General features: G+C 41.6%; 1 protein-coding gene across 1 annotated transcript in view; it reads left to right on the forward strand.

Annotated features, from left to right (window-relative positions):
* Positions 1 to 10,428: 10,428 nt before the first annotated feature.
* Positions 10,429 to 23,830, forward strand: part of LOC114068478 — a 92,456-nt gene continuing 79,054 nt past the window's right edge. Inside the window, exon 1 of the mRNA XM_027904639.1 lies at positions 10,429 to 11,052. Coding sequence (XP_027760440.1) covers positions 11,008 to 11,052 — 45 coding nt within the window. The 5' untranslated portion in view covers positions 10,429 to 11,007. The remainder of the gene's footprint in view (positions 11,053 to 23,830) is intronic.

Here is a 23,830-nt window from a genome sequence, read left to right on the forward strand (position 1 = left end):
GCAGTTGAGTAAATCCAGGCTGTATGGAGCAAATCACGCAAAACAGGCCCCGCAGACAGAGGGTTGTGTGACTTCAGTGGGACTACCACTTGCAAGTAATCTCTTCAAAGGCTCTGAATTGTAACCTGGTCTGAGGGCAAAAGATACTAAGGGATCACACACTCATAGCCAGTGTTTGTCGTCACACTGTGCTTTATCCAGAGCCAAAAGATCACAACTTAATTAAGCGTTAAAACTGCAATAACGACAGTATCCATGGACTTTAATTTGCCCAGAGTTAGACTTTGCAACAACAGGAAAAGAAACTGCCTAAGTTGCATATGGAACTCCTTACGCCGGTGGGTACATCCATATATTAATTTAAGCTGCATCTGCTGACCTCCAAAACAAACTAAATCAACTTTTAAAAACTTGAATCAACTTTTACTTATTGTCCTCTCTGATGTGGGCACAGTTGAATGGTTTTTTCAGCTTCCTACTTGCAGCTATGCATTGGACTCTCTGGCATTTTAACTACTGAAACGCAATTCAGTCAAGGCAAACAAAACCCAAGATAATACTTATTGTGGAATTTTTAACACAAAAACAACAAACTAAAATACTTGTTCTGCTTCCCCTGTAACATCATTTTAATTTGACAATTCATTCCAGATCTCCAATCTAAAGGCAACCTCTGTTTTTTCCTGCCATTTTTAAGTTTTTAACTCATTTTTCTCACTACATTCCTTATTTCTCTTCAAAATATGAGGAATGTTCCTTTTGTTTTGTGTCTTTTTTCCTCTCTGCCTCACTCCAGAAGATTGTGAGCAACACTTTTCATCTGCAGTAGTGGGGGTTTTGTGGTGCTCGGGAAAACTGTGCCCAGATTGATTGCAGGAATGATTCCCACTATAAAATTTCACAGCTGGTACACTTTCATCATGAGATGAGATAGGCAGACTAGAATATTAAATCAAAACTCTGATAGCTGGATAACAGGTGCTGTGAAACTGAGAAAAAAATAGGTCTTAAAAAGAAGCATTTTTTGGGGAGCTAATTTGTGGAACTCCTTGCCACAATATACTACTGATAGAACTATCAATCAGTCAGTAGAGGACTGGAAACTTAAATTGATAACAAGTGTAATGTCATTTAAAACCAATGCATTTTGAAAGGGAAATCAAATCTAGAGTTCTTCATCAAGCTGTGATTGTGAACTCCCAGGCAAAGCTAATAAAAAGGATTTCAAATAATTTTTTAACCAAAAATAAAAATACATCACTTCACTTGCAAATTTATATTCCCATAAAAAATGCACTCCACATGAAAGTAAAAAACAGTGTAAAGTACTTTTCTCAGGGTGTATCTTAACTTTAGAAAAAAATTTAAATATTTTGAGAAGTTCATTATATCTCATTAAATTTCAGGCGTATCTTGTGTGTAAGCTAGATTTGATAAACTATCATTATATTGCCATTAGTGATACTCCTTAAACACTAAATATTAGCACTTTTTTTTGATAGGTGAGGCTATTGCAGTGCCAGATGCAGTTTTAACTAATCATCATCCTTTCCCAGCAGCCACACAGCATGCAGTCCCAGTACTGAAGAGTTCATATTAAAAGAACATGAAGAAAAGAAGACAGGCTTAGAAATTAGTAATTTGTCATGTAGAAGATCCATTGAAGATGCTGGTTTAAACAGACACGTCTAGGGTTCTTGTCACCTCATTGCCATCAAACACCAGATACCATATTGACATCTGCTGTAGACATATGTAGGTAGGTTTACACATATTCTAAGTGTCCTGAAACAGCTGCAAAACCACACTGTGTGACTCCTTGGGCACTAGAATCAAGAAGACCTTTTGTCTTTTTCCAAATCTCAACTGGAAGTATTTCATCAATCTTTAAAATGTATCTTTTCCACTAATGGAACAGCCTAAAATGTGGAGAACAGTAATTTGCCTAAATAAATCTGATGTAGCCACTCTCTCCACACTTTTGCTGGGTGCCCAAACTGCAAATGCTATATGGCCCATAACATCAGTAGATCAAATAAATCAATCATCTAAAGAAATCAAGGAAAAACACAGAAAAAGGAAGATGATTTTTCTTTTCTATGAGCAAAGAATAGAAAATCATGTTGGGTAACATCATGAAGAGGAGATGCACTGTTTCCAGTAGCTGTATCTCTCTCCTTACAATTTCATAAGCAAAGCAAAGCTCCTCCACCACCCTAATGAAAGAGTCATAGACTGTTGTGATGTAAACAGTGGTCTGTAGCAGAAGCAGGCCTCTAGTGAGGGATTTTTTCAATTCACTAAATTGATCAAACTTCCTGGGAGATATCTGCAAGACTCTAGTTCTTCACTAGGATAATTCAAGGAAAAAAGTCTTATATTTTTAAATTAACAACCTGACTTGCCTTTTTCTTCTCCCTTTGTGAAGAGGGCCCTGCTATACGATTACTATTATTTTAAGGTATGATGAACAAGTACATAAAGCAGATAGCTACAGACGGCTCTATCATTGTATGTGCCTATTGTAAACCAGTCAGCCTCATAGGGAGCCTCTTTGTTTTCATTCCTGCACACCCAGCAGTAACTAATGTAACTACATGAGGAGAGGCCTGAATTTATCATGAGGTTGAGGATACTCACAGCCTTGCTCCACATGTTGGTATTCCCTAGCACAAGAAACATATCTTTCTTCATAAGTTGAAGAAAGATAAAAAGCCTGGTTAAGTACTAAATTAAGACGTAACTGGAAGTTTTCAGAGTTCAAAGCATTCAGCCTCTTCCCAAATATCTTTATTTAAAAGGTTGGTTGCTTAGTTTTGAAACAATTGTGTATTGTATTCTCTTTTGGGTTTCAAAATTGGAATATATGCAGAAACTTAAAATGTAGACATGTTGACAGGGAATTTCAAATCAGTCTAGAAGATTAAGAATAGTTTTCCACTAGAATCAGTAGAAGACAATGTCAATCATTAAGACTGCTTTGTAAATCAGCATTAAATTTCATCCTAGGAACTGCTGCCTACTAGGTTTAATGAATACTGTCTCTTCTGAAGGGTACATACCAAACAAGGCTTTTGTACATTAGAGGTGCAAGACATAAAGATGATTTCCTAATTAGCTGCGCACTACAGATTCCAGTTTAATGGTAATGCCATAGAGTGAAGCTTGTATTTTGTATGCAATACAATGTAAAACAGTTCTCCAATTTGTACCTTAAAATGTCAAAGTATAAAATAATACCATTAGAGGGACATGAGCAGGAAGTCAGTGGAACTTGCATTTTCCTCAGGAATTCTGATTAAGCTTTTTTCACCATCTGCTGTTTGTAGTACTAGTCTCTTGCAGAGACCCTGAGCAAGGAACTAGTGGGGATACCTTCCCCCTGAAAGGGACATCACAATCTGTTTGTGTGCCTGTGATTTGAACACTGGAAGTGTGACCACTGAAAAGAAACAGCATTAAGATCCTTGGAAGAAATCACTTGCACATATGCAATGCAGTGTCTTTGCATAACACATACCCGTGTTACACTGGTTCAAGGTAAAGTCTTGGCACTTCGTTGGCTGCCTCAGGCTGTGAAAAGCCTAATGAATTCCTTAGATAACAAGGGAGGTTGGATATGCCAATTTGGACATAACATAGACTGGTCCAAAATTCATATTAAACTTCCAGCATGTGTCCAGAAAGTAGCAAGCTATTTAGTTATTTTTGTCTCTTGTATGTGACTGCCACTATCTGAAGCGGAGGCCGAATGGCCAGGAGATGATTTCTATGCCAAAGTTTTTGTCAGGTCAGAGGACCATAAATGGGATACTGTCTAAAAAGATGTAACTTGTTCGGCTGGCACCACTGACTAGTGGCTCAAAGGATCCATGATAGGCCTCTGGAGGATTTCAGAAGACGGACTGTGATAAGTGGACCTGACTGACCTGATTCAGTCTTTCAAATTACTGTAAGACTATTTATTTGAATGGATGGATTTAACTCCTCTTTATCACAGAGATGAAGTCAAATTTTTCTTTCATTTCTATAATGTGATGGAGTTGAGGTGGGCTGATTTAAATGCCCATCATTACATTATAGCCTTGATGCAGACAAGCTGAACACACCTCTGGAGAGCCCCTCCGCTAAGGAGGAAGGTAATGTTATCATAAATTTCTTGGCCATTCAACCTAGCTGAAAGCTTGTCATTAACAAAAACTGCCTTTGTACACTGGAGCGGATTCCTCATTATTTTTTTGGCATTGCAACTCCAATGCCAATCCCATAGTCCCTCTTTGAGGACCCTGAGGAATGGTATAAAGGATCTGATGTTGCAAGGATGTTTAAACAGTAGGTATTAAGTAACCTTTTGATCATATATGGGGGAACAAAAACAAAGGTTACTCAGTGATCACAGCAGTAGTAAAAAAGAAACATTCGGATTCTGGCCTCAGCTATGTTCTAAAACAGTAATTTATATTCACCTTTCTAATAGCTTTCTTCAGTTGGGTTGCAGACAACTTATTTATTTTCTTTACTATCTCACTTTTGAAGTAAAATCCAGTGTACTAGCCCAAACTCAGCAGTAAATATTTTTGTGGTTTTTAAGGGAATATCATTTCAGCTATGTACTACATGTGGAGAATGATCAGCAGGCACAAGAACAGAAATAAATACTCCTAAAAGCAACTTTCCTGCTGCAATCTGTGTTGTTTGGAAAAAAAAAAAAAAAAAAAAGGAGAGGGAAACGCCAGAACCTACAAGAACAAAGCTCTAGTTTTTAAATCCAAAATGAAAAAATGTACACTTTTTCCTCTCTTTTTTTTTGGCAGAATGAATAGCCAAGCCAGTTTTGAGGGGCTGAAGAGGCAAGAGTCTCTTCTGTATCAGCATTCGAGTTGTCAGGAACAATGAAACTCAATGCCACAAAATGTTTCAGATGGGGTAAATAGCACAAGTCCTTGGGTGCACATGATTCTCTGCTCATTAACAGCTATAGAGAGATGCACAGCTAAGAAAGGCAGAGACCTATTTTGGTGGCATCATTACATTGATAGAATTTAAATTCAACAAAATTTCCCTTTTTAGTGAAGAGTTGTTTTGTTTGCAGTTGTATCCCTGTCCTGCAGTGTAGCACTGGGAGTATTACTTCCTCTCATCACCCCTTTCTGCCCCAGGCGGATCTTGAGTGTCAAGGGAGGCATGGAGAAGAGAAAGAGGAAGGCAAGGACAAGACAAGATTTTCTTTTTGTGTAATTTCAGAGAGACTAGAGGAATTTGGGGAAGGCTGCCTTATACTTCTCCTCTGCAGGTCATCCAATCCCACTCTGCTCCCCAGGAGCCAGGCTAGTCTCCTGTAGCTGGGTAAGCGAGCGGTGGAGCTAGCAGCCAACACCGAAATTCCAAGAGGAGACAGGCTGCTTTCTTCACCTGGAAAGCTTCAAATAAGCCCAACTTATTAGGAGACTAGCCTGGCAGAAATGTGAAGTGCCTACATAATTTTTTCGTCCCTGCTTCAAGGAAAGTCACTGCAAAAAGCATCTCCAGCTTTACTGGAGGCTTTGGCAGGGGGTGCTCTGGGGCTTGTTTCATTAGTTACTGCCAAGGACATTACTAACTGACAAGTTACTGCAAGCTAAATAACTCTTAGGCTAACATGAGGCTGTTTTAGCACGGTAGTGGAGCTGGCAGGACTACAGATCTCAGGAGAACAATTGCTTCTTGTCCCTTATCCCAGCTGAATCACCTACAAGCAACTGTTTGTGGACAACAGACATCATTTGGCCTGGAGATTTCTGGTCTGTGGAGTCTCCTGAGGGCCTGCACCACACACAGTATCTGTGGTCTGTTCAGAGGAGGTGTCCTGCAGCCGTCACGACTGTGTGGAGACCCCTCTAGTCAGAGGACTTCTCAGTGCAACTGCCCCATGGCTGTAGAATGAAACCAAGCAAACATGGAAAAATGTAATAGACCGCACTTCTTATTAATAAATTATGGCTTACCTATTCATAAGCCTGCTGTCTTGGGAAGGTTTACAACAAAGTCCTGTGCTCTAGCTTTTTATTTCTTAAACAATGCCATCTCCTGCTGTGCATGCTTCAACTCCATGTCTTGATAGCAAGGAGCAAACAGAAAAACAAAACAAAACAAAACAAAATAAAAACCACAGAAAAAGGGGAGAAGAGAAAACTTCAGTTACACCAAGTTTGATGTGAAGGGTTTTTAGCTATAAAGAAACCATGATCTTCTACACTTATAGAATTGATATCAGAGGTCTAGATTGCCAGTGCCCTCCTGTTCCACTTAGTCATATGCTTTATGGTTTCACTACCTGCATTTTCCAGGTGTGAAATGCTGTGGGAGATAGAGGGCAGATTTTCTAGTCTTTCTTTGTCCTGTTGCACAGCCTGGTTGTCCCACCAACCCAGACTGCCCAGGGACTGTGCCCATGAAAACCCATGCAAGGAGGAGTGGAGAATGAAGGAAGTGTACTGGTGGTAGCATCTGCCACCCCACAGCAGAGGGGTGAGGGTACATGTTTGGGTGTTCAGCCACTTCTCACCTTCACCATTGCATGAGTGACAATAGATTGGGCACCCTCACCACCAGCAACACAGACTGTGAAGGACTTGGACACACAGCCCCCATCATGCAGCCACCACTTACTGGATTAACATGTCCCAGCAGGATAAGGATAACTGTCCTGGGATGACGTCTCACTGGGATGGGGGTCCCTCAGGTGCAATTCACACTGTGAGCTTCCAAGAGGTCCAAGCACAATCCCTGATGTTGTGGACACTGTACTTCACCAGCAAGCAGCCTGGGTACAGGAGAGAGAACAGGAAGAGACTTTTGTCCAGTGAAGCTAAGAGCTGCAATTAAAACTGCAAATGGAGTAGCCTCTCCTGAAAATGTCAGGCAGTGCCACTGCCAAAAATTTCAAGGGCTATGTTGTATGAAGCATGGTGTTTGAGAGAGTACAAAAAATGAGCATGGGTGATGAGCTCAGGAATCTAAAAGTTTAGATGAACTTTTAATTCCTGGCCTATTTTAATATAGCCAGAATCTGGTAAGGAAGATAAAGAGTACGTTAATCAAACCTCAGAATTTCAACTCACATGAAAATAGCTATGGTTCCAACAGGCCTAGGCAGGAATGCTTGACAATATTAAGGATGCAAAAGCAATGTCTGCAGAGTGTTGGCATGTGGTAATTTTAAGAGCCAGAAGTATCTCCTCTCAAACAATCTGAAATGCAAATGTGACCCTATTTTCCCTCCTCCTCTGTGTTTTCTTGACAGCCACTGCCAGGATCCAACCACTAACTTGTCACCACACGAATATGTTGATGCATTTGCTATGGCTGAAGTGCTAATCCTGACCTTCATGTGTATATGTGTGCCTTCCTTATGCAGTCTTCATGACAAAGTCTGGTTTCTTAGACTGAATCAGCTCTACCAACAGCCAGGAGGATGGGAAGCCAAAGGTTTCCTAAGGACAAGATGCCGGGCATCATGCACAAGGGTTCTAATAGTACGCAAGGTAATGGCAAAAAAACAACCTGGTTGGCTTGTCAAAAAACAAACACAGGTGATTTAAATAAAACCTTTCCTAATCTAGCTCAGCTCCATGGCAAGGACAAGAACCTGATTTCTACCTTATAACTAAGCTGTCTCATTTAAAGTTGGGGCTACACATATCTTAGAGTGCTTTCAGCATCTTCTCCAGCATTGAACAGGGACTACAGATTGTTTCTTACACTCTTTTCCAAAGAAATGAAAATAAAAATCTGTTTTGCATGGAAAAATGGGATGGAATTCACACATTATTAATGGCTTTTTAACTGATATTTGAAAAAATAATGGAGAACATTTTTCCTATCTTCTTAATTTTTAGTTACTGAAATATTAAAATACTTTTCTCTCACCTACTCTTCTAGAATCTTCTTGTTCCTCCCTACACACTCCATCCTCTCTTGTTTTCCCAGTATCTTCAAGATTTGGAAATATCACCCTGCTCTCCTGCCCTAAAAGTAAAACAAAACAAACTAAAAAAACCTATAGACCTTAAACAACTTTTTAAAATTAAAGTTCCTTAACGACATAGCAAAACATACTGGAAACAAAAATCTTAACCAAGATGGATGAAAAAATGTGTAAAAATGGACTGGTTGTTTTAAATGTCCATAGGGGTTGTCCCCTATGGTCTTCTTCATGGTGTAGTGAGTCACCTCATAGAGGTCATTTCACCTGGGTATGCTCTGTGAACTACCTAGGTAAAGAATTTCCACTTCACTGAATCCCAGGCTTCAAGCCATACGAGAGAAAAACACTATAGGGAAACCAGAGGCTATTACTATTACCTGACTTTCAGCCTTTTCTCATTGCTAGTCAACAGCAAGAAACTAGTCTGCTACTGATGCACTCTCTGTCATTCCTGTACAGTCATAAAGAGCCAGCAGAGTGGACTACTACAGCACAGCTGATTCATGTTTCCTTGGAAAACCAAACTGGAAGGGGTGGGTGCACAGCCCCGCATAATGTTTCACTGGGACCAGGAACGCTGCAGCATTCACTAGGATGCAGCCTGCTTATCCATTCTGGTAACAAGCACTGCAGTTAAACTGGAGAGAGGATAAACATGGGGCTAATACAGTGTCCAGCTCAGCTGCTGTTACTGTACTTCACGAACTGTTGCAAGGTTTTGTGTCATAATTGAGATGCTCACATCCATTTTTATATACAACTACATTGCTCAAATATATGTTTAAATGCTTTCCTGAGTGGATGTCATACGGAGGGAAAGAGGGGATGGCCTAATGTGATGCATATCACACACCACTTTGGCAGCATGTAATGTGACTACAGGTCGTGGAGTGAATATGCTGCCCATTCCAGCTCCAGTAAGCACTGGGGCATAACCCTTGTCTTTGTCGGATATAGACTGTAGCAGAATTCCTCCCCTGGGCAAGGCTTAGCAGCAAAACATGAGAAGGGTATTGAAGGGACTTAATTGCATAGCTATCAAGCCTTAGTAGGAGTTGCCCATATATGTTCTCAGAGCACATGTCTGGGTCCTGTGTGATGGGATATTTCAAAACCAGCTGTAGTAATACAAGTAGCAATGCATGGACCTTTAAAATGGTAGTGGAAAACAGAAAGAAAAAAAAAAAAGATGTTTTGAAGAAAAATAATAAGCTGACAGGGACCGAATAAACTACAAGACAAATGCTGTGCAACAAATTGTTTAAAGTTGGAAGACTGAAAGAGTGTCCCAGTATCTTGCTGCAATTTCTGCATTTTGCTTAGCCGTGAGCCCAACACCCACTTACAGAAACTGCCTCACTTGGGATACGGCAATAAAACCTTGCCTTTTGGCCACAGAGACTACTGGAATTATATAATGTTCTCTGAGTTTTCTGTACAACAAAGGACTTTTTTTGCAGAGGTAAAGCTAAGCAAGAAGTCACTTTGACATCCTGTCACAAGACAAGGAGGCTGTGCACCAGTAAGGGAAACAGGACCAGGAGGTGAAAACACTTGAAAAAACAGTGCTGAAAAGCAGCCTGGAGCTGGAAGTGGGATGGAGGTGGAGAATGTCTGGGAGAGAAGACTGTGATGTGTAAAGGTAAAATGCCAGGATGGGTAGCACTTGAAAGGGCAGGCACATGGGAAGCAGGGTGACTTCCAGACTGCTTTTCTCCAAAATGATGGAGTTTTCCTGTCTTTATCAGCATGAGGTTGTTACATCAAATTTATATGCTGCAAAATGCACTTCTGCTCCTCATGGCAGGACAACTCCAGGATGCCACAGTTAGCCCTCACCAGCCCTCCATCCATTGGAGTGGCTGCCCTGGCTCAGAGGCACCCCTCCGCTGTGCCAGCCCCATCTCATCTGTGCAGCAGCACCCTATAGGACTGGACTGGGAGAGAGTGGGGGCCTTCTTTGCTGTCTAGAAGAAAAGAAAGCAAATGGAAGATCATAGAAATAAAAATAAAAATGTGAGAAGGTTATATGCAAAACTAAAGCCACCGTTGAAATCAAGCGTTACTCTCATGATACTGGCTCAGACACGCCCTTCCTTCCTCACCTGCCTCCTCCTCTATGTGTAACACCGGGGTCTTCAGTCAGGTTGTTTGCGTACACAGCTTTGTCACTTTTGAATATCTGATGTCAGTGCAGTGCTTTAACCTGCAATGCACGTTCAATGCAGGGTGTGTGGACACCTTACGTCTTCCTTTCCATACACATGCTCTTCGTTGCTTCTCTTAAGGGCTGCCCCGGAGCAGAAGTCTTTTGCCGAGTGCCGTGTTACCGCTGCACTCACAGCCGGCTGTGCGGTTCCCCCAGAGTCCATGTTCTCCCTCCTGCTGCCACCCTGTCCTTTCCCTTCGCCAAACCTGCTTTAGCCTGGGGCTGCAGCCACCGCCTGCCTGCCTGCCTGCCTGCCTGCCTGCCTGCCTGCCGCAGCTCCCTCTCACTGCGCCATGTGCCACCGTCCTTCCCTCCCCGCTGTGCTGCTCGCTGAGGACATGCTGTGGCACAGCTGTCTGCCTCCTCTGCTGCAGTCAGCCAGGTTTGGATTACTGTGCACGCTACTGATGTCGAGCTCCTGTTGTGACCCAGCACCCCATAGGAGGAGCAAATGAGCTGAGACGTCAACGCAAAAAATTATAGCCATGCGAGCTATCCCTCTGCTCAGCTGCTTGGAGAGTGCATACATGGTTTGTGTGACAGCACCAGCACACAGAAGCATTGATGAAATGCACTTAGCAATACAGCTGGGAGACAGGCAGCGAGGCAGGCACTGGTCCAGTGACTAAAATGATCTTACCGTGAGCCAGGCTGCAGTGCCTCCAAAAGTGTCTGACTGCTACACAGGAGCTCGGCTTTCTTTGCAATTACTCCAGTTCCCACCCGGTGACCGCAGTGTGTGCTCCGTTTTGGTTTTGCTCGCCTTTTCGTTCCTCCTGTTTTTTTCCCCCACCCGTCGCCCTCTCTCTCCTCCCGTGTCCTTCTCTCCAGGATGGCGGAAGCAGAGTTGCACAAGGAAAGGCTCCAAGCCATCGCAGTAAGTCAGTTTCATTTTACTTGCTCTTTTGTCCATAGCCTGGGGTTGTGGAGGGAAGGCGGTATTCCAGCGCAGTGGCTGGGAAGCACCCGGAGAGCCTGGCTTTTGAGAAGTTGTGTGTGGAGTTCCCTGTTCGGTAAATGAGTGGTTAACGTCTGCTTTGCGGGATTTGGCGGAGAAAGAGGGCTCTGAGGAGCAGCGTTGAGCTGACACGTGCAGAAAGAAAAATGGGAATGCACAGTGGCATGCTTAAAAGATTGATGATGGAGAAGAAAAGAAGGAGTAAATGGGGAGGAAGGGAGATTGCGGGAGAAAATCAGTACTCTGCTGAAAATGTATTTTCTCACAGTGTGAGCTTTTGCTGAGCTGATTAAGAAGTTAAGCAAAAGGATCTGCTGAAGGGTGGCTTTTACTGTAGAAAATAATTGTGATATTATTAATTTTAAGACAATCAAACACGGACACTGCATTATCAAAATTGTGTAATTATTTGATCTACTAGTTAAACTGTCACCTCAGCGCCCTAGCTGAGCACGTGCCTTCAGACAAATTCTCTTCTTAGTTGCATCCTGCCAGGGACAAAATCTAGGCAGAATTTAGCCCCATTTTAGTTTTAACTTTTGTTTTCAGATTTAGTACAGTACTCTGGAGTGCGCCATGAGATCAGGTGGTGCAGACCTCTGAGAAATGTGGGCACTGATACCTGATGAGGATTGGGCCTGGGTGTTCAGAATCTACCGTCATCCTGGCCCGCAGAAATTGCCAGCTCATCTTGTAGCATATCACAGGCACCATGTCAAAAGGCCTGTGTTTCTGTGGGCGCTGCCAGTCTGACAGCCCCATACAGCCTGCCCTTGTTAGAGTGACACCCAGCTCTTCTTCTTCCCCATGGCAGAGATGTGGATGCAGCTGTGCCAGTCCCAGACGGATGGCACGGTCCGTGCCGGGGACTGCGCACCTGGAGGTCTGAAGGGAAACTGAAGATGGCAAAGCCCGCATGGGTTTCACATTCCCTTCCCGGGTCCCCCCAGTGATCAACAGATGCTACATTTTTCTATAGCTAGCACAGGTTACAGATTTCCTTTGTAGTGTAAGAGGAATGGCTGCTGCTACTCCTGCTGCTATTTCTGCTGCTGCTGTTTCTGCTGTTGCTGCTGCTGCTGCTGTTCCAAGCTATTTGCTTGATGTCTACTATTCTTCTAATAGTTCCATGGAGATTTAAAATAACCAGATTTAAAACTAATAGTTTGTGGGGTTTTTTTCCTCTCTAAAATACTTCCTGTGAAAGAGCAAATGATATTTTTTCATATCGGGAGGGGGGAAGCTACAACCATTTAATTTTCAGGTAGAAAAAAGTAGATGCATATTTTTAAGATGGGTCACTGTTTTCTGTCAGAATAGGCACTGACATATCTCCAAATGGAAACACCAGGAATGTTCCCCCAGAAGGAAGCCTCACCTCTAATTGGGATTTGGGACCCCTTTATGGCTGAACTGTACTGCAGTGCTGTTCCATGCATTGCTGCTGTGCATAGCTCTAAAAAACTTCTGTCTCCACATCATTAAAAAAAAAAAAAAGCTTTACATTATTGTTGTTTCTTTTGAGTGCTATATAACAGAACACCAAGCCACACCCATTTCCACGTGGTATCCTTAAACCTTTCGCCAAAATAGATAAAGTGCTCTGCTTCTTAGTGTTTTACATTTCACACCAATGAGGCCATTATGGATTTAGAATTATCACTTAGTGTATTGCAGCTTTTACAGTAAGTTTATGCTGGTATAAGAGAAGACCTTGAGAATCTGGATCTTCATTTTCTATATGTATTTCCTTTTGGTTTCTATTTCTGGCAATAAAAAGAACACTGTGTAGCAATGTGTGCAGTTAATTAAATTGAAATTATTTTACTTCAGCATCAAAAATATTCAGCCTTATTTTAAGCTTTAATATGGGTTCCTGAACTGACTTGTTTGCCTACCATTCTGCAGAGCAACAGGTTTTCCATATAAGCTTGTTGGGTAACTTTTCTCCTGTGCTTGGGCTGCTGCACATGCTTGTTACAATGCAGAGAAGTTTATTTCTAGCATAAGCTTTGCTCCATCAGAATGAGTGACGTGACACAAGTTAGGCATTTCTCTTCTGCCACCAGTCAGCTAAACGAAGGTCAGTCCTCAAATGTCGTATGGCCTTTCTCAGAAGAAGAAAGACATGGCATTTCAGTTCAACTAGGTGTTTCCTCTGTTTTAACGAGATGCAGTATCTCACTGAGATGAGCAGAAGCTTACTCCAGCATTCTTTGATCGCTCTGGTTGCATACTAGACTTATAGGAAGAAATCCACTTACCACTGGGTTGTCTACACTCTTGCCTGTACATTGTCTTCCATAATCACCACGGCAAATGAAATTGCAAGGCAGATGTGCAAAGTAAATTTTAAGTATGCATCAACTGAATATTTAAGCAAAACAAATCTAAACATGGCAATAAAAATTTTTATACCAGAAAGCTGCTTTTGAAGAGTTTTATTTTGTACTTGATTTTGTTACTCTGACTTATCACAGTTTTAATATATGCCTCTCTGGCACAAAGGCAAGTGTCAAAGAAAGAGGAAAAGAAGGAGTTTACTGTTAGGACATTAATATAAACCTCAGTGAACGTGAGTTAGCCACTTGTTTTGTCTGCAGCAAGTACTCTGCCAGTACTCTGCAGCAAGCCTCTCTGTGCATTCATCTTCTATCTGTAAAATCTGAATAATGGACTTTGCCCTTGTCCTAGAGAGTTGTTAGGGATGCATGCAACATTAAGCAGTACTTGGATGCTATGGTTTATCAGGGCAATAAATACCAAAATAGTCTTAAAAAATAGAATGTGTGATTTTAAAAACAGAGAAGCTTCAAGTGTATATGAATTTATTGCTATTGACATGCTTAAGCTGTGATTTCCAAATCTTTCTGAAGTCTCTGTAATGCACACACTGACCGTAGCAAGACAAAGCATTGTGCAAATCTGGTTTGAGAAGTAAGGAGATGTGAGACAACTACTGAAAAGAGAAACCAGTTCTCTCTGCTTGGGAGGGAAACATAAACTCTGTGTCCTGGAGAGATCCTATGATGACCAGGAGCAACTGGTTTTCTGACCCTTCCTTGAGCAGAGACCACATCACATCTCCCCACTTGGGTATCATGCGTGCTACAGATATGGGTGAATTTTTGTGCCATGAGACACTGCTCTTAACATCTGCTTGGGCCCGACCCTAAATCACCACAGCATCCATCTGCTGCTCTACCACCAGTGGAAGCAAGTAGGGCCCACTCCTAATGCTGTGGGAAGATGCCATCAGGAGGCAAAGGAGAGGTTAAAAGAGGAAGTCTGAAGCCCTCTTCTCTCTGGGCCTATTCTTATATAGAACACTTAGTGTTTGCATCTGTTCTTTTCCTGAAGTGGATTGATGGGTAAAAATTTGGGTGAAAAAGGAAACAATTTTTGGCTTTAGAAAATATGCCTGCTGCGAGTTGCTTAGAAGTTTGGAATGCAAATAGTCCTAGAGGAAACAGGCTTGATGGGGACACTTGAGCTAATTTATCTCATTTGAGATAAATAAACTACAGGGCTCCACAATTTATTATATGGCCCATTCTCTCTTACTGCAGAGATAGTGATCTAAACACAGGCAAGCGTTTATGAAACGTAAATATTTTCCATCGCTTATCTAATAGTCATAAATCTGAGAAGTGGGATTGTTGCGTCTGTATTGGTGCATCTGGGGTACAGATGCACATATGATGCAGTGAACATGCACTATCTATACATGAGGTGAATTAAAGGCAATTATTGAGGGACAGCACTGAGGAGAAACCATCAAATAAAGCAACAACCAGCACAGGAGTTGGGAGAAGGTTTCCAGGTTCAAGAGATGTCCAGCCTAGGGTTTCAAGTGGAGAGGTACTATACTGATTCCTTAGCAGATAAAACCAACAATAATGATGGTCACTGCTTACTAGTGCCCAGCTCAGAGAACCAGTACCTCAATTAAAGAAAAGTAATCACTGACATACAAGTAGCCACATCAAAGATACTTCTGTCAAAGACCATTCCTGCTTTTTCTATGACATGATGAATTTCTTGTGCTGGATCATACTCAAATGTCATCAGGAGATTGACTTAGGCAGGACACTGTTGTTTAAAAATAGCCCCCTCCTGTATCAGTGTGGTCTGCCTTAGATGGATTAAGGACTAGCTTTCTGACAGGTCTCAAAAAGTTGCTGTTAATGAGGGAGACTGGTGTTCCTTGACAGCAAAGGCAGGGGAAAGCTTATAGGAAGCAGGTTTTCAAGGCTTGAAGGTGTTCTCTATTTGTACCTTGATGGAAATGAAAACTGCGGGTGTGCAGGTAAAGTAAAGAGTGCTGGAGGAGTGAAGAGGGCAAGATGGTTACTTGGTAAATAGAGTCTTGCATTTAAAGTAGTCCTCCACACCTGTATACAGCTGGTGTTAAGCCAGTGCAGGTCTGTGCATCCAAATTTAAGGCAGTACCACCCTAGTACTGCAGAAGAGGGCTCTACACTTTGAGCAGCGCTGCCTTTCATAACTAATAGGGGTTGGTAATTCAGCAGCGGTGAGGAGGGGGATTCTTGCGCTGCATAAGAGATTAGTTCCACACCAGTTAAGCCTATACCAGGTAAGATTTTAGAGTCGTCCCAATAGGGAGACACGTGCATTCATGTTTACATGTAGCATTGCACTAATTTCTCAATAGGTCTTTGAGAATAGTAATATAATTACCTTTAGGAAAGACAGTACTGGTATAGCAATTGCAATTGCTGGTAAGCTCAGCATTCTGCGTTTCTGGGTTGAAATGCAGTGCCATGAGTATCATGTGCTGTGCCTGGATTTCAAAAAATTTACTGACAGAAAAGCCAGTATCTCTTCTGCCCCCTGCCCCAACCCCACTACTGTCTATTACTCTGCAATATGAAAACTCATGACCAGTAGACCACATACCCAGTGTCATTTTACTGTAATACTACTCTACAATTTTTGTGAATACTTCCAGAGAACTTCATTCATGAAAATTAGAAACTCCAGTGCTGAGGATCACTCAGTTAGATGTGGCAAATCCACTTAATCAGCAGTTTACTATTGCTGTGATGACACTAGTTTCCAATTCCTTCATTTAGAAAGTAATGTTTCTGTCCTTAAAGTTGGGATCAAATCTGTCTGAGTTTAGTGCCTTCAGACTTAAAGCCTGCAGGAAGAAGAAAAAAGGCAGCAAAATATGGAAAGGGTAGGCTGCTTGGAAAATAGGTGAGTGAGAAGAATCTGCAGAAGTCATGAGTGTTATAGAGAGAGAGGATAAGTAAATATTACTCACACGTTTTGGCAGAAAATTAGTAGGTATCTAAGGAGAGTAGCAGTTGTGGACAAAACAAACCCAAAAAAACATTCTTTCTGTAATGAGTTCATAAGCTCTAGAGCCCCACTCTCTGGGATGTGGTAGATGCTGAAGAGTGCACTTGGGCATGAGGACAAACCAGGCATGCTTATGGAAATGGAATCCAGGAAGGACTTTGTCATTAGAAGCAATTTTTGCATTGCAGATTACTAGACGCTGGCAGAGAAGTTCAACATGTATTTGCCAAGCTCCTGGTTCTTCTTTAGGCACTGTACTGGAATGGAGCGTGGGCTAGATGGCCTGATGCAGTGCAGCCATCCTGTGTACTCAAACACATTCCTGGAGTAACCAAATCTGGAAGTTTTGGCACTGAAGAAAGCCCCCATAGCAATTCATCATGAAGCTGATTTGAATATTACTGCTGCATAGTTTAATCCAATTTTCCATTCCCATTTTTACCTCATTATGTTATTTGCAGTATTTGCAATATTTGTGGCTCTGATTAATTGCAGTCATTCTGCCATTTCATTCCTCAGTGGTCCCAACATCCAAATACCTGAAAAAGAAAAAATTCTAATGTAGCTGTCATTCCTTTTACATTCTGAGTAAAAGACTTGAGGGCTAGTGAAACATTAACATATTTCCAGAGTACTCTATGGTGAGGAACACCTGGTGGAGTTAGGAAGGGTCTACATCCTGCTGTAAATATTTCTAGGGATGGGTTTAGTATGTGTAAACTAGGGATTAGCAAAAACTAAATCTAAATGAGATCTATATTGTGAGCATGACATGAAATCAGCTGCGGGTGAGGAAGTGTTATGTTTGCATTGCTGTAAAGGATGAAGAGATCTGCACACAGATCTGCAGCACTACCCTGGACTGCAGCAATACCATGAGTCAGCTTCATGTCAGACCTTGCACAATGAAACCCGTGCAAGCACAACTTTACTTCTGAAGCACATAAAACACTAGGAGTTCATGCACAGTATGAGAAATGTTATAGCCTTTGCCCATTTAAGCCAAAAGTCAAAGAAAAATGCCTATAATGTCTGAAAACTAAAATTACTGTCCCAAAATTTATCAGTATTTTTGCTTTGGGAATGTTACATGACAGCAAGAGAAGTACAAATATGATGAAAAATATTTCTGTCAAAGTATCAGTGAAAAGTAGGTACAAATAGAAACCAGAAACCAACTTACTCCTGAGAAATTTCTAGACAGTTTCCAGACTTACCCAAACTCAACTGTTTAAATTTAGAATTGTTTCCACAGCACATTCCTGCCGCTTAACACATCACCAACATCTCTTGAGCACAGACAAGAAGCTGAGATACTAGATTCTGGTTTGTGCCTTTCAAATTATGTGTTGAAAAAGAAGTTGAAAATAGGTGAAAAGGGTTTGTGATTTTGTTGTTGTTGTTGTTTAGTCTGTGGTAAAATAAAATCATGAAAGATTTAAATTTTTGGAAATTATTGTAAAGCCCTAGCCTGGTGTGTAAGTTTAAGGACAGATGCCACATGTTGTGGTATCAATGGGGCAGATGTTCATCTGAAGTCAGAGGTTAGACTTTGGGATTTACATGCCATGCTAAAAGTAATGGATTGCTGGGTAGCTGGGTTGAGGATGGGATGGGTCTGGAAGCCTTTCCTTGAGCGCTTTTGCTCTTTCAGGGATCACTCCTTGTATCTAACTCCTTACCCACTTTACAAATACATTTTTATTCATACACAGAATGAAGTGCATTCTTTCATAAGCTGAATTATTGCAAAGTATCATCACAAGCAAGATGTGATGCATCTGGGAAAATGCACTGGACTTGGGAAATGTATAGTAAGATATGGACTATGCAAGTGTAGTAAATTATTAATCATTACATGGCTCTCTCTTGAACGGCACATGAGCACGAGGTGAGCCTGTGTGTGCTGAGGCAGTGGTCTGAGGTTGCCTTTCAGGAACAGTACTTAGAACCAGAGGGATGCTGCACCTGCCTCTGGCCCTAACTTCTCCAGCACAGAAAAATGTTTTGTAGTGCAAATTCTGATTTGAGAAAGCCACAGGGGTGCAAGGGTTAACAACATCACCCAGTAAGCCCTGTGGCAGTTAAATGGGTATGGCCTTTTGGCAGTTGCACACCAGACCTGTGTAGCTCTCTTGACACACAGATGCTTTTTGTTACTTAGCTGACTTCCAACAAGGTTAGATGCTGGAGGCGTGTAAAGCTTTCTTCCTCTTCGCCAGTAAAAACAAATGCTCTCTGTGCACAAAAAAAAAGGCCAGCAACCAATGCAGTCTGGGGAGCTCTTTTTGGAAGGAGACGGACCTGCTCTCATCTATGAGTTTCTGCCCTTTCCAGACGATTCAAAGCTCAGGTTGTTGATTTAGGCAGTGCTCACACTGTTTTAATTTGAGCTGCCAGCATAATTTGTCAGGATCCACAGACAACAGTCAGCAGGGTGGGGCTCATCCCCTCTGCAGTTCCTAATAATAGCAGTCACCGGCAATCAGATGGAGATTTGGGACAGCAGAGATGCGCTCAGATTTTTAAAAATTACATACCTTGAAAGAAAGCCTTCATTTTACCAGCACATGACTAAATGAAAGGTGCTTTCCAGCCTTTTGGGGACACTGACAACTCCTCTGCTTCAGCCATGTTCCTTTGCCATGCAGAATTGCAAGCTGCACTGCAGTACAGGGAAATAACCTGGGCAAGTAATGGCTGAGGAGACCCCCGTTAAGGGGCTGAATATCGCAGACAGAAATTGTAAGCCAGGTTGCCGTGTAACTTACAGCGAGAGGAGGGGGGCTGAGAGCCCGCCGCGCTCGCTGCAGTCGCACCACTGCAGTCTCTCTGTGGCAGCATCAGGAGCGGGTGTGGAGCTGGGATTACTCGGAGCGGGAGCGGTACTAAAGGCGAGCCTCTGGCCATTAACCAGATGGGTGCCAGCATCGGAATGGCTGGTCTGTCCCAGCGGGCTTCCCAGAGGAAAAAGGGTACACCAGCACGCACATACTCCCTCTTGGCTAACCTCTCGTGGAACAGCTCTGCCCTTCGCCAGCGTCAGGTCCTTGGAAAAAACTTATGCTGAGAACCATGGGGTTTTTAGGATCCCCCAGTCATCCAACTATTTCCCGTTTGAAGCATAAAGCAAGCAGTTGGCATCCAAGGTGTCACTAAATTTATCGTAACTGCAACACAGGGATTGTCTCATACCCTGGCTTTGGTACAAAATTGCTATCTTGAATATGTTGGCCAGTTCTGGCAGCTCTGTGCAAATAGTATTTGAGAGTTAATCCCTTATCTCTTTTGAATCGCAACCTACAAAGACATAAAAAGTAAGGCTTAGTTGTTAGTCATGTGTTTGTTCTTAATAAATATAAGAATATGCAAGCACTTGCTGCATGTTAGAGAAATAGACTCCAGCAGAAGGCTGAGTCAGCATTTAAAGCTTCATCTTAATCCCTACTTATGGTAGGGATAACTGCTGAATTAGGAAAATTCATAAACTCATTCCAGCATCATTGAGGACTTACTAAATTGTTCTGGTAAAGGAAGTAACGTCTAACTAGCCAGGAAAAAAAAAATCTCCAATTTTTAAAAAATAAAATAAATAATAGTCAAAATGTAACGCCTTAAAGAATTGTGTCCCTGTATCAGTAAGACACTGAGAAGTATCTGTTCCTTGTGCTAAATGTACAGTTGTTATTGCTGAAGTTTCAAAATGTACAAAATTTAGACTGCAATCCATACAGGGTGTCTGAAACTCATCTGTAAACAGAGACCTGTTCATACTTCTCATGCTTTCACTTATCAGCCTTCCAATTTTCAGAGAAAAAAATCATAGAATTGAAGTGGTTGATGAGTATTTTTGTCCTTATCATGTGTGACATTGCTTACAATGCTGATCAAAGGTTTTGATGAGACCAATGTGTCATAGACCTTCTCCTCTGTGAATTTCTCAGCAATTCATGGGACAGAATGTATGTTCCAGAGGACTTGTTCCAGAATCAATAAAGTTTACAATACAGACAAGCCTTTACATTAATTTTTGTGAGGGCTTTCAAAACAGTATCATAATTCATAATTCTGAAGACAAGACGTGTTTTAAAGATTATTCCATGGCTGAGAAGGAGCATATAGAAAACCCTGCTGAACTGGAGAAATCTGGTAGGAGTTTCTTTTTACAACTCTGCCACAAATCTGAGAGCAGTGGGGGAATTCCCCTCTACATTTGACCCCTGTCTCTTGGGACAGCACTATACCATCCTTCCTTGCCTGAGAACTCACAACCCACAAAAGCAGTCCTGAAAGGCAGGTGTAAAGAACAGTGGTATTTTGTTGGTCCAAGTACCTACAGCTACAGTTTCTACTACTTCTTGGTCTGGGAGGTTTTAGAGCAAATCGCTCTTTGTGCTGAAACATACTAGAAAAACAAAAGCACTCTTTGGTCTGCATTACTTTGAAAACACATGCTCCTCCGTAAAATAAATCCTATTTGCACTGGAGTGGATAACACTGACCATGTGACTGTGAGCAAGTCGTCTGTGGCTGATGGAATGGTGCTAAGGTCCATAAAGATCAGGTACAAAGTGGTGTCAGACTACGTGCTTCCCTGAGCTGCTGTGGCACTAGTGAACTCATCAAAATAAAGCAACACGTCCAGAGCTTGTGGCATGGATCATCCTTTTGGCTGAGCTGGAGGAGGTTCCAGTGAGAAGAAGGTAGACCTGATTTCTCATTGGCGTTGTTCTGTAGGTCACATTGTTGTCTGTAGGTTCCTTGCCTAGAGGAAGCTAACAGGTTGTAAAAGTGGCTGGAGAACAAAAGCAAGAATATATGCACCACCATGGTGTCTTCAAAAAAAGGATTCTTAGCACCTCATACTTACCACCTGCTGGCTAGCAGTACTGAAGAAAAAGAGTTAGTGGATAATGCTGTGAATATTACTCAGCAATCTCATCCTTCATGGAACAGGTATAATAGATAGATAGACAGACAGATAGACAGATAGATAAATAGATAAATAGATAGATTATGGTGTATGTATATATATAAACAAAGAAACCCTGATATATATATATATTCAGGAATGTTACTTGTTAAGCACATGAAATGGTGCTTTGTTCAGATCCATGCTGGATATTAGTTTCCTAGAAAGCCATGGGCAGAATGGAGAAGAGTCCAGGAGAGTGAAGAATGATCACAAGTGGAAGAAAGAGACTACTGAGGCAAGACAGAATTGTCTGGCTTGGTGAAGAAAACACCAAGGTTTAGCTTATCTTGTTTAAGGGTAGGGAAAACTTTCTGTATTACTTCCAGGGAGATCACCAGTAGTTTTGCTTGTTCTCAGATGTTTCTCAGTTAACCAGCTTACATATAAAGGGTTTTTCTTCATACAGTTATCTTTCTTGCAATGCCAGCACAATGCATCCTTGAGATTTGGCAGCTGACATACGGATGCTTACAGAACCAGGAGAACAATTTAATGCAACTGTGGTGGCAGAAGCTGGGTTAGTGTACTTTGCTTTTTGGGTAGGCCGTGTGTGTCGTAGTCAGGCACTGGAGTTCAGGTAACTGGAGTTGGGTAACCTGATCGGGTCTGAGTACACAAAATCATGTTTTTCATTGGATCTAGGCCACAAGTCCATATTCTTTTTTGCAATAGGGCCCTATTCTGCTTCCAAGGAATTTTTTAGAAATTTTGCTGCTGGTTGCAGTGGTGGGCAGGAACAACCTCACACAATCCCCTTAAGTTTTCACACCGTTTCTGACTCTTTGTCATCGTAAAAAATGCCAGATCTGTGCCAGATAAGACATGTAAATCAGACTTCCTAGGACAACCAGATGTACAGCTGAGGATAAATAAATAAAGTGGGTTTCACCATTTGTCTAAACTTGAGAATCACACACTCTTAGCAGTACAAAGGCACAGTTAGTCAATGGCTAAACTCACCTATCAAAAGTTTGGGTTTTTGTGTAAAAAGAAAACCAGCTAGATTTTAAACTCCTTATTCTTGCTCATCCCCAGGAGAAAGTCAGGTTTGGCAGCGTGGTTCTCATAATAGCCATTGTTCTTGATTTCTTTCCTTTCACGTTATCAAGAGTGCAGATATTTAATAACCTTTGCTGGAATAATCTTCCCATACTTTAACTGCACTTTGCAAGTGGGTGCTTTTTCAGTTGAATCTTTTTCAACAGAAGTTTTTTCTCTTGATAGAAATGTTACCAACAGAAAAAGAAAAACAAAAAGAGAGAGAGAGAAAAGATAGTAACATCTATTTTCTCTGTTTGGGCAAGGAGAGGGAAAAAGAATTTAAAAAGAGGAGGCAATTTCATGGTTTCAGTGAAACCATGTTTGCGGTTTCTTTGTTGATCCTGGAAGGTGTGAAACTGTGAAGTCTTAGCAAGGTGAAATTTCCCTAATACTCTACCTAAAATCGAATGGGATGACAACCCTGCCCTTCAGCTTGTGCAAGCAGAAGTCAATCATCAATACTGTGACTTAATTTCACTGTTTTTCTCTGTGCCCAACCCACCTTGGTTTTGAGTTGCCTTTGCAAAACAATGCAAAACTTTGCACTAAAAATTTGGAGCAGGTCCCTAGGACGTATTTGGGGGCAGGAAAACAAATAGTGCATAATCTGTAGGACAAATAAATTGTCAAAGACCTCTAGAAAATTCAGCTTCAGGCAAGGGATTTCATTGTGGCTACATCTTGACCTGTATTTGCAGAAAACCTTTCAGCATGCATTAAGGTAAGGCAACAGGTTCTGAGAGTGTAGCACAGCTTTATAGATGTATCTTTCTCTATTTCTGGGTTCTAAGGCAGCTCACATCATATTTTAAGAAACTGATCAGAGAGAACCTTCATTGCTGATGTGCTGTTAGTTTGCACTCTATTTCAAGCTGTTTCTCCTTTTTTAGAAGAATTTTTTATCTAAATAAAGCCCCACTTAAACCATGAACAATAACCAATTGGTTTGTTGCTGAAGCATTATACGTTTCCAGGTGCAGTCTGGAATACTGGGTACAATAGAGTGGAAAGATGGCAAAGCTGCTGACAACCTCTTACTGTGTCGAAGCAGAAACTATCCTCCTGATTTTTACAGTGTTACAATAGTCACACTGGCATGTGATTTAACAATTCCTTCTTTTCAGACCAGTTCTTCTCCCTTTAACAAACATAATAAAACTCTCTTTTGGCTAGTTGAGAAATATCAACAGTGGGTTTGGTTGGTCCAGCTGTTGGAATTTTTTTTTACAGTGAAATGCATCACAATCACTGTGTAAATGGCATTCAGCATTTCAAATTGTATTGCCTTTCAAAGGTTACCATAGTGTATTCCATCTACAAAATGTTGGAAATATTTTCCTTGGCTGAAAGGTA

Source organism: Empidonax traillii, unplaced genomic scaffold (genome assembly GCF_003031625.1).
Source record: "Empidonax traillii isolate 1590-97213 ecotype Southwest subspecies unplaced genomic scaffold, ASM303162v1 scaffold3:size4013460, whole genome shotgun sequence".
Classification (NCBI taxonomy): domain Eukaryota; kingdom Metazoa; phylum Chordata; class Aves; order Passeriformes; family Tyrannidae; genus Empidonax; species Empidonax traillii.